This window comes from Pelodiscus sinensis, chromosome 2 (genome assembly GCF_052426305.1).
Source record: "Pelodiscus sinensis isolate ZL-2025 chromosome 2, ASM5242630v1, whole genome shotgun sequence".
In the NCBI taxonomy this organism is placed as follows: Eukaryota; Metazoa; Chordata; order Testudines; family Trionychidae; genus Pelodiscus; species Pelodiscus sinensis.
Genome location: NC_143053.1, coordinates 102,573,901 through 102,593,912, shown reverse-complemented (window position 1 = coordinate 102,593,912; position 20,012 = coordinate 102,573,901). Strand labels below are relative to the sequence as shown.

The 20,012-nt window shown below is 42.5% G+C and overlaps 1 protein-coding gene across 2 annotated transcripts in view; it reads left to right on the top strand.

Annotated features, from left to right (window-relative positions):
* The window catches only part of SLC66A2 (solute carrier family 66 member 2), a 111,297-nt gene that overhangs the window by 18,097 nt on the left and 73,188 nt on the right, over positions 1–20,012 (top strand). The window contains exons 3-4 of one of the 2 annotated variants that reach the window (XM_006134018.3): positions 2,934–3,067; positions 9,787–9,840. In XM_006134018.3, the coding sequence (XP_006134080.1) occupies positions 2,934–3,067; positions 9,787–9,840 (188 nt within the window). The remainder of the gene's footprint in view (positions 1–2,933; positions 3,068–9,786; positions 9,841–20,012) is intronic. The other variant, XM_006134019.3, reaches the window with a different exon arrangement.

Here is a 20,012-nt window from a genome sequence, read left to right as displayed (position 1 = left end):
TAGATAAACTCTATTGTGTAGTGTGTGTGTGTGTGTGTGTGTGTGTGTGTGTGTGTGTGTGTGTGTGTTTTAATCATAGATCTAAATTGCTAAATGACTCAGAGGGTTGATAATGCAGCTTTCCGTCTCTTTTATGGCTGCTGGTTCTAATGTGACACTAGTTTATGGTGGCTGTAAATTGTTTTATAGTCTGACATCTGGTAGCCTGAAGCACTTAGCTTGTTTCTGTTTGTCATACTCAGAAATCTGTATAACAGTTGATATTGTGGATAGCACTTCTAGATAAATATTCCAAGGAGTGAATAAGCCAGTGGAGACTATATACTCTCTCTGGGTCAGGCCAGGAGACCAGTCGTGTGGCATTGAGAGGAAACTAATAACCTCGCTGTCCATACTATACCTATCCTGTGGATAAATAGAATGACAACCTCCAGTACTGTCAGTGGAGCACAGCTGGCAGCTCCGAGAGCTGCTGCACATGACTCCCAAGTTTCTCTGGCATGCCAACGTGGTATTGGCTCAGTAATGTGTTCAGAACTTGATCTATTGTCCCCTAGCTCTTCTCCCTCAATAAAGACATTCTGTTATGACACATTCCTTCTATGAATCATGGCCATGTTAGAGGGATAAGTAACTTGAGGACCCTTCAGCAATCACTGCAGAGTTGCGTCATGTTCCTCTTGCTACACCCATGGAGTTCTGGGTCACGGTCAGGGAAATGCAAATTGTTCCTGCCGGACTCTATACTTCCCCTGAAACTGGAGATTCAGCAGCATTTGCTGAGTTTGCCCTGGCAAGCAGCAGGGGAACAGAATGGGGAATAATGGCAGCTTTACTTTGCTCCTCTCCATCCTCTTTCTTCCTCGCTCAATGGAAACCTTACCTGGGTTTTCTGCAGATGAGAGGGGGTTGGTACATTTGGCTGCATCATCTCCACATCTTTCAGCAACCCGCTGCATTTGTTAGTGCTAATTCTAGCAAGGTATGGTCTACTCCAGTGTCACCTTCCTCCCTCCCTAAGGCATTGCTGCAGCCAGATACACACAGGTCATTGGTGTCCCTGGAGACATTGTGAAGGCTTGTGGTTTCATAGACTTGATGGCCCCATCTCTGTGGCACTAAGTATCTAGCCCCCCAGCCATTTCCCTGGGGATGGTCTGTTCCACTGGGGACAAACCTGGCCACCCACAAAAGGAGATATTCCAAGAAAACTCAGCAAGTCCAGACTCAGGAACTTTCCAGTTTTTCCCTACAACCTGGACAGAACCTGCATGGAAGCCAGTCTGCCCCATAAAAAAAAATTAATCTTTCCTAAAGACCATAATAGAAGTAAAGAACTCCTTCAGCATTCATAGAGTGTAAGGGCTTACTGGTCAACGACTGGTTCTGTCCTAGTGTCTCATAGAATTCCGAGCTAGTCAGTCTTGAAAGAAACCCGAGTTAGAGAATTGTATCCAAACCCTTACTCCTTGGCAGTATTTACGAGCTAGATGTAGCACATGGGAGAGCTTGCGTCATACTCATCTACATATGAATGGTTCTTTATCATATACTATACATTTGCCAGAGCGTTGTAAAACCTTAATTAAACATATCGTATCCTGTAAGTGTTGTCTCCCGTCTTTGCCAATGGGGGTTCAGCGTTTGTGGTGTGATGAAGCAGAGGCCTGGGTGACTATTTTGTGTTTGTATTGGAAGTGTCAGGAAATAAATGTGGCCCAGAATTAAAGAGTTGGTGAAAGTACATTGTTTAGTTTCTCAGACCACTTCCTTGAAGCAATAAGAATCTCTGAAGCATATACTCTAGCAAGGTTGTTTGAACTGAGAGAAGTCATCCTCATGTTATCTGAGCCTTTCTGCAATAAATCTAATACATTTTGCACCAGATGTAGATGGGAAAGGCTTTTCTGCTCTTCCTGCCCTTTACTCCCTGCTACACCAACACAAATTAAAAGCCCTACTGTTGTTTGCTCATTGGTGATGTCTGTTGGGTGTTATACTGAGCTCTCTTATGGCTACTACAAGAAGAGAAACTTGGATAGCAGCCAGTCCTCACTAAAGAGGCTCCTTCCTTATGACAGAATCTAATGCAATCCTGGAAGATGGCCCCTTCATTAAGTACTGGCTGCTATCCAAGTTCCTCTTCTGCATTTGTGTAGGAGAGCCCCAGTAATTCTCCAGACCAGCATCAATAAGCAAACATAAATTAAATAGGAAGTTGGGGGAGGAAGGCAGTAGGGAAAAAGTCTTCTTTTTGTTTAATTTCTGTATCTGAACTACTGGGTGGCTTTTTGCTGCAACTTTGGAGTTCGTTTTCCTAGGCTTGGTCCAAACTACACCAAATCAAGTAACTTTTGGGACATGTTGCACTGTCCTTCTCCTAGGCTTCTGGAGCAGTAGAAGTGCAATAAGGACAAGGCACTGCTGTGTTACAGTTTATTGGGGCACTATCAGATAAAAAATCAGATTGGTAGTTATTTTTCAGGGAATGGGATGGTACGGAATTATGATTAAATGTAACGTATTTTAAAATCATATCTAGGGAACTTAGTCATATAGTACAGGAGCGCTTTATTTTGGGTGCCTTCACTTAACAGAGGAAAGGAATGTGTGTCTCATGCTAATACAATATAGTTTATTATCCCCTTCTAGTGGCTAGACCCAAGTTTGTGTGAGTGCCTCTTCATTCCAGCTAATGGACCTGGTTGTTTAGCTCAGGCAACAGAAACTTGTGCTTTTAGATGTAGCAATAACCCTAGAAGGGCAAGCCGGGTATGATTGGGTTACATGTGGCTCGAACTCTTAATGTAATAATTCTTTGCAGCTTTGCAAATTGTCGCTTATGGTGATTGTTATGGACACCTGAGGGTGAAAGTAATTAGGTATATAAAGTTCCTCCCCCTTGATAAGTTTATATATTTTTCTCTTTTTAGGTTTGGAAGGCATTTTGAGTCCCCTCTTCTGTGGCAAAGCATTATCATGATCATTACCATGTTACTGATGCTGAAACTATGCACTGAAGTACGTGTGTCAAATGAACTGAACATAAAACGTCGCTCCTTTTCAGGTTGGTAGTAGCAATTGGTCCTTGAGAGCGAAGTCTTCCTCTATTAATTTATAAAAATATCTTTTTTTGTCATTGGGTTGGGTGAAAAATTTTGTGTACATGGCGCAAACCATTGTGTCTTGAAGAGCCAACCCAGAATTTTCTGAAAGGCCTGGTTTTAAAATATTTTTTTCCATTTGACTATTTTAAAATGGGTCTCAGTTCAGTCTACAAAACGACAGGTCTTTAATATTTTATGTCAAATCTTAGGAACATATGAACAAGTAGTAAAAGTTTTGCTACTGTGCCAGCCCTGCTGTTCAGATCTAGGCCTGAATGAAAAGAAACATTTTCACTGGACTTTTTGCCAAGTCTCTGCATTAGAGAAGCACTTATCAATGGCCAGTGTCAGAAGCCGTATGTTGCTATTGCCAACACTGTGTCATGCTTGCATATCCAGTATTTTATTTCTTGTCATGATGTAGGCTGTTTAAAAGGGAGAGTGATGGTGTGTCACTGTTACAGGTTTATCTAAATGTATGTCATACAGCACTTTTGATAGTCTGTGGTACTTTTTTTTTTTTTTTTTTTAATGTGGAAATTTCCCATATGGGCCAGAATATCATTTGTTGTTAATCTAAGGTAGGGATACTTGGACTCAGGGACGGCCCGTGGATGTAGGCAACCTCGGCGGTTGCCTAGAGCACCATGTTTAACGTGGTGCCCAGTGATGACGTCACGCCATTGAGGGCTATGGAGAGAGGGGCTCCGATTGCGCATTCTGCCTAAGGCGCCAGTTGCTGGCCACTCCTGCTTGGACTTCAGTGGTTCAGGAGCTAAATTAGTGATCAGCAGTACCCAAAAGAGCCACTGTAGTGTCAACACGCGCGCGTGCGCACACACGCGCACACACACTCTATCATCATCACAGCAAAATGACTGACAAATACTCTACAGTAGGTAATAACTTAGTAAAAGCATCCTGGTTAGTTGATAACCTAGGCTGATTAATAATTAAATCACACAGTATTTTAATATCTGGTGCCACAAGAGACAGTAAAGAGTGACTGGTGGCTCCTGAGCCTTATTTTGAGTATCGCTGATCTAAGGCAGGGGTGGGCAAAAAGGCCTCCGTGGGCCAGATCCGGCCTGCCAAGTGGGTGGATCCGGCCCGCGGAGGCCTTGCTGCTCCCCTGCCCCCAGGCCAAATAGGTCCTGGGGGCAAGGGAGCGCGTGGAGCTTTGAAGTGCCGCGTGCTGCTCGCAGGATGGGGGTAGCAGAGGAAGCTTCATGCACTCCCCTGCCCTCGGGCCAATCAGGACCTGGGGACAGGGGAGCTGCGTGAAGCTTCCTTTGCCCTGCCCTGGCCCTGCGGGGAGGATGTTTCCCGTGCTCCCCTGCCCCCAGGCCATGATTGGCTTGGGGATGGGGGAGCGTGCCAAGCCTCTTCCAGGGCATGGGTGTCTAGTGGGAAGGGGGGGAAAAGGGGCTCCCACACCCCCAGACCAATCATGGTCTGGAGGTGGGGGAGCCCTGCCCTTTCCCGTTTAGGCCCTGCCCCTTCCGGGGTGGCCCTGGGCTACTTCAAAAATTTTTGAAGTGGCCCCTAGGCAAAAATTATTACCCATTCCTGATCTAAGGGTTTGGCCACACAGTGGGGTACTGTGCTCTATGGGGTATAATTTCTAAAGCACGCTAATCTGCTGTGCATGAATTAGTTTTATGGGCTGTGCTCATGCACTTTAGTATAATAGTTTTTAAATGGTACTACAGGTTGAACCTCTCTGATCTGGCAACATCTGTGGTCCAGCATGATTTTAGTTAGCCAGATGTTCACTTATCATGGGAGTGGCCAAGTTTCCCACAGTCCCATACAGTTTGTTTACAGCCACCAGTCCTGGCTCTGAGTTCTGTGCTGTTATTTATCTCTAATTTATCCCTAAATGTCTTTTAAGAAAGCAGTGGAAGTGTTGGTAATGACAACACAATATTGACCTCCTGTGGTCTGGCATCTGGTTTGGCACCGATCAGGTCCCAAGGGTGCTGGACTAGAGAGGCTCAATTTGTACAGTAAAGTGCACCAGGGAACCTTCAGTGCACAATAGCCGGGGCTGAGAGGGCCAATTAGTGTGAAGCATAGCACAGAAATAATATCCCTGTAGAGTGAGTTATCCCCCCTACCTCTTAGACAAGCTCAAAATGATTTACTTTGTGGCAGCTCTTTCACAGTTTGAAAATAAAACTTCTGGTTTTGTTTGTACTTTCCCCATTTTATGTTTCTCCTGTTGCTGTTGGACTATAAAACTGCTGGCTTCTTTTCAGCTGTCTTGCCAATATGAAGATATAATTTGCTCTCTTTGTTTGTTTTCTTCCCTCTCTTACCCTAAAAACTGTGGGTTGATCTAGCTCCAAATAGCCTCTGTGGAAAGACTGCAGCTGTGCCTAGCCTACACTGATCTATCGGAAAAAGGTATGTAAATTGTGCTCCACAATTTGCGTACGTTTTTCCAATAGTTTTTTTTTTTGGAAGAGACACTTCCGAAATTTGGCCTGTCTACACTGGGCCAAATTTCGGGAAAAAAACCTCTTTTGGAAGACGGGGCTTCTGAAAGAGTGCATCTGCTCTTCCGTAAAAATAAAAAGTGGAAGAGCACACGCGTTCCCTGGACAGGGTGGAGATTTTTTGATACCTCCGATATCCTGAAAAAACTCTATAGTAGAGGTACCCTAATAGTGGGAGCCCTAGGGCTATGGGTGCTGGCTCTGCAGGGGAGTGTTCTATTTAACAGAACAATAGGCTTGTTCTGCAAACCTCTTCCCACTCCCACTTAATGGTGTCTGTGGAGTGTGAAGTGGACCAGGTAATGACATCATGAAGAATGTTAGCTTATCTGCAGGCTGCAGCACTGTGACCTGTACATTTTTTTTCTTCTTCTCTATCTGGGGCTGCATTGTCTGCGAGGACTGTTGCCATAAGCTGGGGCAGTGGTCCCCAACCTTTAGAGGCTCTCGGGCGCCTGGGGGGTGGGGCCACTCACGCGCCGGGCACCCGGGGGCGGGGCTGCGCATCCGGGGGCACGCCCGGGGACGAGGATGCCCTTGCACCCGGTGCCGCCGCCGGTATGTGCCCCAGGGCCGGGGCTGGGGCCGCCTGAGCGCCTTGTGCCGTGGTCCTGGGGCCGGCGTCACGTGGGGGGGGGGCCGGCCCAGGTTGTCGGCGGGCGTGCACAAATGCCCCGGCGGGCGCCATGGTGCCCGCGGGCACCGTGTTGGGAATCACTGAGCTGGGGAAATGAATGACTTTAGATCTGATCTCATATTTAGCAGAGATTTAAAACTGGATGTTTTGGGAGGGGAGTAGCCAGCGCTTCCTCCCTCCAATACCTGTTGGTTGGGAGCAGAGCAGGGGGCTTCCTCTTCTTATTGCCCTTTGTGGGGCTAGGAGATCAGTCTTCAAGCCAGATCATGTTCTTTCCCTCCCCTTTCTCTGACAGGCTTTCTCAGTACATATCGGGGTGTGTGTGTGTGTGTGTGTGTGTGTCCATATCTACTTCGGCTTCCCTCCTTTTTTGAAAATGACACAGACTGGCATTCAGTCACTTAGTGAAATAATTGGGTTCTTCACCAGCCTGTGAGGTAACTTGCAGAGCATATTCAATGTGACCTGCCCTGTCATTTCCCAAGATCCACTTCTCCCTATATTTAATTCACTAAAGAGGACAATTTTGTCTGCTGTTTTGGGCCTTCACTCTTTTCTTTGCAGCAAGAGGCTCACAGTACTTTATGCAAAGGTTTGTTATTAGAACTGCACTATGCAACTAAATGTCTCTCCCCTGATTTTTGTAGATGCAATTAACTTCTAAGTGATGGAGAGGTTAAACCTGTGATATTAACATATATAGATGTACAATCGAAAAGTATTAATGCTGAGGATCTTGAGGTTCACCGTTGGATGTAATGTACTGGTTTGAAATTAATCTTTGCTCTGTTTACCATTCTGGGCGTACATACTTCCGCCAAAAGAGGAAACATGGCTTTGTGGGCAAAGCACAGAAACTGGGTATCAGCTGATCTGTGATCTGAAATTTGACCCTCCCATGATTGTCCCATCAGATCCAGGGCAAGCTGCTCAATTTGTCTAGTTTTTTCCCATAGCTCACAGATGATAGAAAACTACATTTCAGTTTGATGCTTTCGAGTAGCAGTTGAGATCCCTGGATGGAAGGTGTTACATTATGGATTGCTTTGTCATAATAATAATAATAATTAATATCAACCTCACTATGTTTTTGTATTTAAATTCCATCCTCTTTCCTAATACCTCTACAAAATAATTTGGATTAAAAGATGAGACTATCTTGGTTCTGTCTCCACTCTAGTGGATGCCTTATATTCCATTCTAATAATACTGGTGGCACATTTAACCAACGAGTCTTGAGTTATCCAGGAGTAGTGTGTGTGTTTTTTTTTCTTTTTCTTTTCTTTCCTAATCATCAAAAATAACCCCTGCTGAATTAGTTCAGCAGGAAGCCATTTTTTTTAAAGCTTCCAAAACAATAACAGTGTCTCCTAATCTAGAGGACAAGTTTTGAGAGCTCAAGCAAGTTTTGCTAGGTCCTCTGGCTTGAAGTACATTTTAATGTTTTAGTTAACTATGTATCTACAAATCATTTAATGTACAGACTGCACTTTCATTTATGTGGGAATCTGTTGCAACGTTAAAAGTTCACTCCCCTAGAACTCACTTGACTGTCTCCTCTGAGCGTTTCTGTTCTTGTGGATATTAGGGAGACTTCTTTTCTCCATTTAAAAAAAATCCATGAAGAAACTATCCCTCCCACCCCTTACCTTCTAGGAAATATTTGTTTTCTCATACAAAGCAATAAAAGGGCAATGCAAGTGGCAGAACTCATTTTGTGCTTGCGTTCTCTTTTGATTATTGGAAGGGTCTTTCCTTTTTGTTCGGGTACATACATTTTATTATCCTTTATTACATGCATTAACCAAGAGGAGATTTACATCCCCATGCATGCATGTAACATAGCCCAAAACAAATAAAGACTTGCTAAAAATCTAGGCTTCAAGAAACTATTTTAGAATTAGCCTATTACTAAGGATTTCTTTTATCTCAAATGGAACAACATGTGCATACTGTGCTGTGAAAGTTACTGTTAGGGAGACGCAGAGACTAGGTAATGCCCTCAAGTCCTCCATTTTTGTCTCTTTCTTAATTCTATTTTGAATGCATTCTAAATCTTAATTTGTGGGTATCCTTACACCACTTTTAGTGGTAACAATAGCCCTTTTTTCTGCTGAATGTAAATTGGTGTTTGCAGCAGTTTGTGATGTATTGTACTGAAGGAGACAGCTCTACAGCTCAGAGCTGGATTTTTTTTTTAAAGCTCTGTCCTTGAACAAACCAGCTTAGCAGTTTGTCCTGCAGTGCAACTATGCTGGAAGACAAAGATATTGAATCGTGATTGTTGATTTTGGGTACCTCAGTTCTGAGACAACCAGTTGGGATTGTTAAAAAGGGCCCAATGGTCAGTCAGTTTTAACTGCCTCTGACTTTGGGTGCCCATCATGAGCCATTTTAACAGGAACACAGTTTGTGGAGGTTGATTGCTTAGATGATATCAGCCATTTAAAAAAAAATCTTGGCAGGATAGAAGGGCCATCCTAGATACAGCTAGACCTATGTAATGCTGAGATTAGTTTCCTTTGCCCCACACTCTCAAAACTTGATTATACCCCCCAAGAGCCTTTGTCCTGATGTGTGGGTAAGTGCAAACACCCCCAAAATATTCTAACAGTGCGGAGTTTGTCCTGGGGATGGTGTAGTTTGTGGGTATGATGCCTTGAGTCTTTTGCCTAACCTGAAAGCCATAGTTGCTATGTAGTTATTTGTATCCTTGTGGTGCTTAGGGGCCAAGTAGCATGGGGGCTCCATTATTGTTTCAGTTTATTTCTTACTGTCATTTAATTTTGGACCCCATCTTCCCTCACACTGCTGATATCTTAACTTCTGTGTACAACTTATCCCTTACTGTAACACTGGGATAACAAAGAGAGTTTTAATAGTCTTTTATAGCATATGGTTTTCAAATGGAATTCAGGCTTACAGAGGAAGGCTAGAGTAAAATTAAGTAGTTCAGCATGTGGTATATGTGAAGCGGTAATTTGCGCTCTCTGTTAAAGTGAGTGGCTAAATGGTTGAAACTATTGGAAGAGATGTAGAAAAGGGGTCCCTACAAAATTTGAGGCAACCCTGTCACGTTTTTATTTTTTTACTTGTCCCTACAAAATTCTTCCTGAAAGTCTCCTCCATCTTCACATTTAACTTAGACACAGGAATAAAAATAAGCAATTTAAGTTTTCTCTTTCCCTGAAAAGTTCATGAATATTTTTGTACATTGCTTTAAAGAGGGTTACATGTTACACTGTCTCTGTTATTCTCTCCTCCCCTTTATTATTTGCTTTTTAAATTGTTGGTATTTCTCTCACTGAGGTTATTCAGTAATTTCCTTCCCTTTTCTCCTTCTTAAAAATCTTGGGGTAAACTCGATAGACAGCATGGAAACTAAAACTTCTGGCATGTGGTTTTTTTTTTTTAATTAGCAAGATGTACTAACCAACCAAACTAAAACAAAACAAACTAAAAAACCATCTATTGTATTGACTCAAATTAGTCTGTTTTGTCTTTTCTTCCTCTCTCTCCTCAATTTATTTTTCTTATGTAGCTGCAGATAGTAAAGATGAAGAATTCAAAGCACCTCCCAAGAGATCCTATCTGGGTATGTACTATACAAACCCACGCTGCATGAGGTTGCCATCTGAAACATAATTCATGCTTCACTGTATTTTGTTTTGTGTGTTTGTGGTTTCTTTCTTTTTTTTTTTTAATCATTTTAGGAATGATTGCATGATGGCCATTTCTACACAGTATGTATATGCTATCTTTTCTCCAGATACTAACATCTAACTGTTTTGCTATTTAAGCTTTTATAGAGGAAAAGATGCTTTCAGTTCTGTTCCAGAAACCATTTTTCTCCTAGAGGTAATTGAGTTGCCAATTCCTCCCCTCATTCTTCTCAATTGTAATTTGCTCTTTTTCCTGCCCCATTAGAGAAGCAAAATGGTATTATATAATAGAACTTATTAATCAACATGACTGACATGGGGCTCTTGTCCTCACCTCACCGAAATAAAAACTTTTCTTCTTTCTGTCCCTGACCCATTCCCCCCAGAAAGGTGAGACTGCGTGAACCAAGCTATAAAAAGTATGGTTAGCAGCTTTAAGCCAAGGAAAATACTAGATGCTCATTTTGCAATTCAGCATATAAGAATCTCCCTGTAACATCTCAAGTTCAGCAAAACCAAAATGGCTTGCAACAAAATTTTATTTTATGATTCTTTCCTGGCCTCATTTTGAACAAAGCATCCTCTGTCTTGCTATTGGAGGGGAAGGGGGGGATTTATAACCCCCCCACACTTTGAAGACTCCTTCTCCTCACTGTCTGGAATGGTGCTTTTGGAATCCATTCTAAACTTTTGAATGTTCTTTAGCTAACCAGAGGGATTGAGAAATAGGATGGGCATCCAGCCTCTGTCATTTCCTGCTTTTAGTAGCCTGAAGAGCCAGAGACCATGACTGTGTCTTAGCAAGGTTTCTTTACTTTAAGGAGTTTAGATACCACTTTATAGAAGGCTTCAGATATCTCTAAACATAGACGTTGCACCAATGTAATGTAAGTTTGTTACATCTATTTAGCTTGGTGCACTCTTCCCATGTTGAAACTTCTTTTGGAACAAGACGGTCCTATTCAATTTTGGTTAAGTTGGTTAGAAATCAGTTTAAAAGGAAGTCAATGTAGTGCAGTGTTTCTCACGGTGGCCCTGCTTACAGACTGCTCCGGCTTGTTTATCTAAAGGCTCTGTGGCCTGTTCCTGTGGCTCCCTTTGGCTGCAAATGGTGAACCTGAGCCAATGTGAGCCGTGAGACTCCGTCGCTACTGAGCCATTGGATAAACAAACCAGAACAGCCCATTAGCAGCTTTCTCAAAGTGGGCTGCGGGGCACTCTTGTTCCAAAATAAGAGGACCTACATTGGGTTTTGAATCCGTATTACTGAATCTGTTTTGTAAATGTAATCAAATTGATGTTCAGCTTGTATGTAGACATCTCCTGATAGAGACAGAAACATTTCTGTATGGAGATGCAATGCAGAGCTCTTCCTTAGGCCCTCAAATCAGTCTTGCGTATCAGTTGATCTTTAATGAAGCATGTACTCAAGAAATGCAGTTGTCCTCTTCTGGATTTTCTGGTTGGGGAAAAAAAATTGATAATATTGCAAAATTGTATTTTGGTTTAATGCCAGTAACTTGCAAAGCACCTTTTCCTGTTCCTCTATCAAAAAAACACTTTTCTGGGCTTTGCATCAAATATTTGTTTTGCCGATTTTTTGTCTCGTATCATTAGTTTGCAGTCATTCTTACTGGCTTGTTGCATCAAAATAGACTTACCTATAGAAAGTAAACTTAAATCTCACACCATTTTTAACATGTTTACATTCTTGTTTTCTTCAGTGATGCTTTATTATTTATGGTATCTTAGCTAGAAACTGCAATTTGTATACAGTACATATTGAAGGATAGCTTATTCTGAGTCCTTGAGGGAACTATATGAAAATAGAAACAATTAGTTGCTACATTTTACTAATGTCTCTTAATGGATTACAAGTTTCAAAATATCTTAATTAAACAAAGGGACCTGAATATGTCTGTGAAAACCTGCTGAAACTTAAGAGTTGGGTCCCTTGGTATTTATGATGAGCAAGTTCTGATATGAACTTCATCTTGCTTAGGAAAGCAGGACAGATCAAAAGAAATAGGGATACTGCATTTTGATGAGATAGGAAAAGCACCTTCTTTCAGGAGTGCCAAAACAAATAATGGTTGGGTTTTGTGTACCTATTCTTTTTAAACTGATATTTTTAATTAGTATAGTTCTGTTTTAAATAGTTCTGAGGCACAGATGTGTGTGTTTACATATATACAAATATCGTATTAGACTCAGAAGGTTTGCCTGGGAGACTTTATTGGGCTATAATGGCACTAGTCCTATGTTGCTTTACAATTACACAAGTTTTGTTTAATTTTGTTTAATTTTGTCCTGCTTATGTCTATATAGCAGTGCTTTGTTTGTCCAGGGCCATGGGAATTTCATTGAAAATTAATTCCAGGAGGTTGTGTATTCCTTTACCTCTCTTACGCCATGTCTGCACTACACAGATCGATACTGCTGTGGTCGATCTTCCAGGGTTCAATTTTAGCAGGTCTAGTGAAGACTAACTAATTCGAACTGAGAGGGTGCCCCCATTGGTGCCGGTACTCCTGTTCTTCATGAGGAGTAAGGGAAGCCGATGGGAGCGTTTGCTCTCATTGACCTCCCGCTGTGTGGATGATCTGTCAACTCTACCTACATAATTAATATAACTAGAGTTGCATATCTTAAGTTGACCTTCACCTTTAGTGTAGACCTACATGAATTTGGCAGAGCATTTTTTTTTCCACCAAAAGTTATTACAACTAGCCTTCCTGCCTCTCACTTCGTTTCATTTCCCAAAAAACTCCTTGCTGTTTCTAGCTTTGGGAAGTCATTATATCCCTTTTGCAAAAGCATGGTAAGCATGTGTCTTGTAGTCACTTTAACTTAAGTTCAATTAGCTCTGGAAACTGTTTAATTGTGGGACGATCAGAGTGTTAAACTGGAAAATATTGCCCACTATGTTGCACCAGGAAATTGGTAGATAAATGCTGATCCTGAAGCTGTCCTTGGTCATCACCTTTCAATCAGAAACTGAGCCCTTCCTGTGCCCACTGGTATGTCTTTCAGCCATATGTATTGTCAGTATTCCAGCAAACCACTTAATGCTGCTGTTCCTCCACACATGAACTGTAAAAGTTTTTATCTGACACTTGACTCTGAAAGCTGACTGCTTAGATACTGTTATTCGAAGGGTAAGATCCTCTGTTTGTGTAAAACTGTCATAGCTCCATTGACATCAGTTATGACAATTTACACCAGCTTTGGATATGCAGCAGCTTCCTGTTTTCACACAGAAGCAAAATTATTCCCAGTTGTTGTTCCAGGAAAAGGAAGCTCTGTGTAGCAACAGTTCTGAAGAAACTTTATGTAAAACAAATAAACCAATGCCCTTAATTTACACAATGCCTGTTGGTGTATCTGAAGATGAGAATGAGACCTATATTAAAGCCTTGGTTTTCTTAATGGACAAGCAGAACTGAGATCCTACTTTTTCTTCAGCTAACTGGTTCATCACCTGCTGAGATCCTTTAGAATAAATGTGGATGTTTTGAACGTTTCTGTATTGAGATGCAAATTTTTGCCTACATTTTGAGCCTTTCAAATGAGATTTGGAGGTGTTGGGAGACACAGGATATTAGATCTTTGAAGATATTTTTATAGCTCTGTGATAGTCTCGGTAGTGAAGGGGATAACTCCCAGTGCATATGCAAATGTTTAAATATTTACAGCTAATCAAGTTTGAAGGACACTGCTTAAAGAAATCACAAGGGTTTCCTTTCTTGTTTATAAAGTTTTATTTTAAATCTTGAAAGGGAGTTATTTTGGTGTCTATCATGCTACACTCAGCAGTGTGAGAATACTGTATGTGCTTGAACTGTGCTTGCTTTCGGTCCACAGGACAAGAGAGTCTAAAAGGTATAGGTGTTTAAAAAATACCAAATGCAGATTAGTTACACATTAGTACATTAATATGGAAAACATGTTTTAAAGTTGTATATGTGAGGCTGGAATATGTCTGTGTAAACAAATTCATTTGAGGAGGTTCTTGTGTTTTTTAAATAAAAGATGGATTAACTAGTTGTCCCATGGGTACGAAGTGTGAACTAGGGATGTTAAAGACTAGTCGACTATCTGATAATGCTTATTGGATAGTCAGTCGACTAGTCAATCCCCCCCCCCTTGCTGCTTCTAGCAGATAGAGGCAGCAAGGGGGGGGAGGAGGAGAGGGGATACTTGAAAGTAGGAGCACTGCGCCACTGATCCTGGGCTCAGCTGTGCAGCGCTGAGGCATTTCAAAGGGGCATCGCTGCACAGCTGAGCCCAGGATCAGCAGTGTGGTGCTGTGCACGTGGAGCCTGGGGTCAGCTGGGGACCACCCCAGCTGATCCTGGGTTCTGCGAAAATGCTGTGCTGGAGCCCAGGGTCAGCAGGGAGTCCCCAGCTGACCCCAGCTCCACGTGGAATTTCAAACTGGCAGTGCAGCATGGAGCCCGGGATCAACAGGGGACTCTGAGGGTACGTCTAGACTACAGGCTTTTGTCGACAGAAGTTTTGTTGACAGATACTGTCGACAAAGCTTCTCTCGACAAAGAGCGTCTACACTAGATTCAGTTCTGTCAACAAATCAAGCTGCTTTGTCGACATGGTAGTGTAGACGCAAAGGACAGTTTACATGCAATAACACCTTCTGTCGACAGAACTCTGTTGACAGAAGGCGTTATGCCTAGTAAAATGAGGTTTACCAGCGACGACAAAACTGCTGAGTTCTGTCGACATTATGTCGACAGAACTCCGCGGTAGTGTAGACGCAGGTATAGTTTTGTCAACAAAAGTGGACTTTTGTCGACAAAACCCTGTAGTCTAGACACACCCTGAGTGCCCTGCTGATCCCAAGATCCATGCTGGGGGCTCTTGTGCATTTCAGAGCTGGCACCTGGGTGCAGCCCAGAGTCAGCGGGACTTCCCGCTGGCCCTGGGCTGCACGCGGAGTTCGTCATTCCTCCTTTGAAACGTACGTCAACTAGTCAATTAACCGCTAGTTAACATTTTCAGTGTGAACCTCTGCTGCACTAGTTGCAGCTGTGAGTGTAGCATGACAGCTGAGAACTCTCTCCCACAGCTTTCCTGTTCATTTCTTTCCTGCAGTCAGAAGACCAATAATAACCTAGTGGTAAATGAAATGAGTAAACAAGCACTAGAACTCCTAACCCAGATGCTAATAAGTTATTATTTTATTAGCTCGCTAGTTGCTTTTCTGTAGAACTTGGAGTGTATTGGGTCTGTCTCTCTGGGGTATAGGCATGTGTTGACAAATATATGGGAAAGCACCATCAATATGTGTGAGTGCTTTATAAAGATTATAGTAGATAAACAGATATGTATACAGTGTGCTCCTTTGTTTCGTCCTTTACCAGATTGACTAAATTTGAAAGCAGAGGCAGAACCAAAGTTTCTATCAGCCAATCATGTGGATTTGTCTTTTGTTTTATTTTATCTGTTTGTCTCTTGTTCACTAAACTCCTCTGCTATGTCTATACTGCAGCTCTTTTCCAGGATTCCGGAGGTATCCCAGAAAAGCTATGCCGTGTCCAAGGAATGCATCTTCTTTTCCAAACAAAAAATTTGGAAAAGTGGACACGTTCTTTCGCCATTCCTGTAAACCTCAGTGTATGAGGAAGAAGGGATGTGCCAAAAGAGGAGGTTTTCCTGAAATTTGTCACTGTGTAGATGCGCCAAATTTGGGAAAAGCCTATTCTGAAAGAAAAGTGGAAAAAGACATGCAAATTGCAATTCCCAATTTGCGTATCTTTTCCGACTTTTCTTTGTAGTGTAGACACAGCTGTCTTCTGTATACCACTATCTGTGCTTTTATTTATATACAAATAGTGGCTGTTCCTGTGTTTGGCTGCTACCACCCAACACTGACCCTATGAACTGCAAATGGGTGAATGGGGGTTACCTCTTGGCCTGGAGAACACCATAGACTTTGCCATGAAGTGACATTAGCACAAGGTAATTTATCTATTAAATAGTTCACATACAGTTTACCATAACCTTCAGAGAGACATCTACACAACAATACTACTTCAATCAAGTTTGATCATAAATGTTAATATTACCTTCTGATCTTGAATCAAAGCTATAGTAACAGACAAGGGTTATTGGTTCACATCACAAGACCTGAGCAAACCTACCATTAAAATGCTCTAACAGTGCAAGTTTGCATTTCAAAGTTTTGCTCTAACCTAGTGGCTCCCAACCTTTTCTAGCATATTGACCCCTTCTCAATCTATTACAATTTTATGGCCCCCTCTTCCAAACAATATAATTGTGCCTGCAGCCTATACATCCTTCAGCTCATGCTTCTTCCAAAGCCGTGGGAAGCAACATGAGCTGAAGGCCATGCTGTCTGCGAGAAGCTTTGTACATTTATTTTAATTTCTATTTTAAACTTTCTGCAGACCCCCTACAGTACTGTCACGGACCACCAGGGGCCCACGGACCACAGGTCGAGAACCACTACTCTAACCTAATGTAATAGCCCAGTTATCATTTACACATCTTCTCACCAAGCCTTGAAAGGTTGACCCTGGGTCAGTCCATCTATGAGCCGGTTAGCCCTTTTTGGCCATGTACCACATTTTAATCAGATAATGGCATATACCAGCCCCAGCATTTCTTCATTCTGTTTCTTTCCTCGCCTCTGCTTCTTCTACAGCTGCTGGAGGGGAGGGCAGCAGAGTCCTCTCTTCCCTTTTTCCAAGATTTGTGCAGCAGGGATTGGGACCAGAGGGACAGAAACAAGCCACCCAAATTCTTGGGAGTCATGACTTACGGTTTTTGAACACTTGGGTTGGCTCATTTGACAGCTAGAGATTCCATTTTGACAGCATATATATAAGGCTCGTGGACAATTATTCACCTGAAACTTTTTTTCATGGAAAATTGTGTTTTCAACTAAAGACACTGCCAAAAATAAAAAAGGCTTTCTGCTGAAAACTTTGATCTTCAGTTGCAACACTGAATGCCAGAATTACGGAAACATTTGATTTTTGAAATTATATGAGATAGAGTTGCAAAGAAATCCCAAAAAATCAGTGGATGCTGTTCAGTGCAGGGTAAGTGTGCCCTATTTCTATTAAGAAGTGGATGCAGTGCATATGTCTTCCACATCTATGTCTCCAGAGTCAATATACTTGCAGGGCAGCGTGGCTGATGGCCAAAGTCAATATGTTTGCCCTGTCTGAGAGACAGTAAGGCCTTGTGCTCCAGTGGCCTTAATCAGGGAACGGGGCCGACATGCACAAAATGGGGAGTGGTGACAGCCTGTGTATGGGGGCCTGAGCCCTCCCTCTCCATGCGGACACTGAGTCCCCTTTGTCCTTCCTCTTGAGAATGTAGCCAGTGACTAATATTCACTAACAAGCCTCCAGGATTCAGTAAATGCTGTCTTTGTAGTAATTTTTCTGAGACAAAACTACTTCCCATTCCTCATGTTCGTTACCCACCATAGGTATGTAGGTAATCGAATCATGTACAGGCAGTCCCCGGGTTACGTACAAGATAGGGACTGTAGGTTTGGTCTTAAGTTGAATTTGTATGTAAGTCGGAACTGGTACATATTGTAGGGGAAACTCTAGCCAAACATTTCTCCAGAGCTCAGTTTTATTCTCCCACACCTCACTTCCCTCAGTCCTTTATTCTCAAGCTGAGGTGTCTGCTGAGAAAAGCCGCTCCGCGTCTCCCTGGTCTGCTTTGGGGGAGGTGGGGCGCTAGCTTCGCGTCTCCCTGGTCTGCTGGGGGGAAGCATCTAGTGTGGGGTTGCCTCACCCCGTTTGTAAGTAGGGATCTGATATAAGTCTGATCCACGTAACCCGGGGACTGCCTGTATTCGCTTTCTCCTAGAAGAAGGGAGATAAACAAAAGGGTTTATGCAGCAACCAAAAGCCAGGGCAGGGAGCTCAGGGGAAATGCATGCTCTCTTGTATGGCTTGTACAGTTTATAAAATATACTTTGAGTTTACTGTTTGTAAAACTGCCAGGAAGAAAAACACAGCTAGAGAGTTGCCTGTTTAATGGCATTTTTTGCTAAGTCCGAACTGCTGCATGAAACCCTTACTGGATGAAGGTGATTTATGTTCAAACCTGCTTCTCCAGTGAACTCTCTTATCCATCATTCTGCATCGGTCCCAACATAAATGTAGAAGTCTGACACACTTTTTTTTTAATGGAGTATTAATAAGTTCAGAAGCTTCAGGGGGTAGCCGAGTTATTCCATACAGGATAAACTTAAGAAAACAAAAACTAGTCTGGTAGCACTTTATAGATGAGTTTTTGAGGGCACAGCCCAATTCTTCAGATGATCAGAGTTTAGGATGTGCAGACCCAAAATAAATAGGGGGTGTAGGGAATAATTTCTTGGACATACTGGGTGCAGGTGAAAACAAGCAGAGGATTTATTGGTTCACACAGCTGGTGGAGTACTCTCAGGGGTTAACCCGGTGAGCACTAACTTAACCAAAACATACATTAGATTATATAGGTAGCAGATGGACGGAGGAGAAGTGATTTGATGGGTCTAGCAGCGGAAGTGAGATAGGCACATAAGCCAATGGTCTACAACAGTTACACAGTATCTCCGCCCATTGCCAATTAAACATATTATCACTAATACAGGTAGTTATTCCTAACAAGCTAAATAAGCCAACATAAACAAAGGTGCATTGATGGTCATTTTGTTGGCTGGAAATATAATGCGAGATGGTATTGCCTTGACGCGATCTTTGGGATCCAAGCTTATTTTCTAGGAACAAAGCAGACCATGAAAAACAATCCCGCTTGGTTGTTTGGTACCGGCCTTATCAAAGTGAGGCCCTTTTGGAATGTGATTGCCAGGGGAACCAGGGTCACAGTAACTGCTGTACTGTATGCTTCCCAGGGCTGGCCTAATGATTTGAGATTTGAATTTGTCAGTTCTCATCAAGATACCATGTGCTGCTGGGGGTTAAGGGGGGAAAAAAAGAGGGTGGGCGGGAAAGAAGGAGCAGAGGTTATGAAAATATCAAATCTATCGATAGGTGGCACCCGCGTGAGGCTGCCTACAAACAGAGGGGATGATCTTATGGCTGCTCTGAAGAGCTTGAAGCCTACAATGAGAAAAACATGCAAAGGTTTGCATGGCTGAGGACAGGATACAGGAAATTGTTATCTTACACTGAAGAACAACTGTGCCAGACTGTGAGAGAACTGAGAATTAAAGTGCCATGACATGACAGCAGCTTGCCACCAGATTAGGTATGGATAGTAATACCAATTGCTGGCAGTGAGTATGCAAATGCGGTGCGAATTAGCATACTGTTATGCCTTGTTTGCATAATTTATGCATGCCGTTTTTTGCACAAAGGGTTTTTGCGAGGGAGGGAGAGGGAGTAGTGTGGATGGGGGGGTTGGTGCAAAAACCCCATTTTCCGCATGATCCTTATGCCTCTCGCCACTTTTTTCCCCACAAAAACCCTTTGCACAAAAAAAAGGCACAAATTATGCGAATGAGACATGGCAGTATGCTAATCTGTGCCTCATTTGCATACTCACTGCCTGCAAAACCGGCAGTGTAGATGTAATCCGATGCTACATGTACACTATAGGCTTCTTGCACAAGAAGCCTTTTGCACTAGAGTTTTTGCGCAAAAACTTCTTGCACAAGAGCACGTCTACACCTCAAAGCACATTGCAAAAGCGATGTGCTTTTGAGCAAGAGAGCATTCATGCTGCTGGATACTCTTGCACAAGAAAGCTCTGATGGCCATTCACAGAATGGCCATCAGAGCACCTGTGCTTTTTTCCATAAAAAAAAACCTTGTAGTGTAGACATAGCCTGAATGAATAAAATCTTTGCTAATACAGAATATGTCAATTTTAAAGAAGCAAGAACAGTTGTATCCTTAATATCTACATCTGACCACTGGAGGGTGCTCATGGGTTTCCAAAGTCAGTCTATAGACTATCTTAAATGAAATGGGGAAAACTATGTACATGTTAAAGATATGATCTTGTTGTCAGGAGTATGATTCTAAATATAGAATCAGTGGGTAAAACTCTCTCTCTTAAAATGGATCTTTAAAATTTAGTTGAGTGGGGA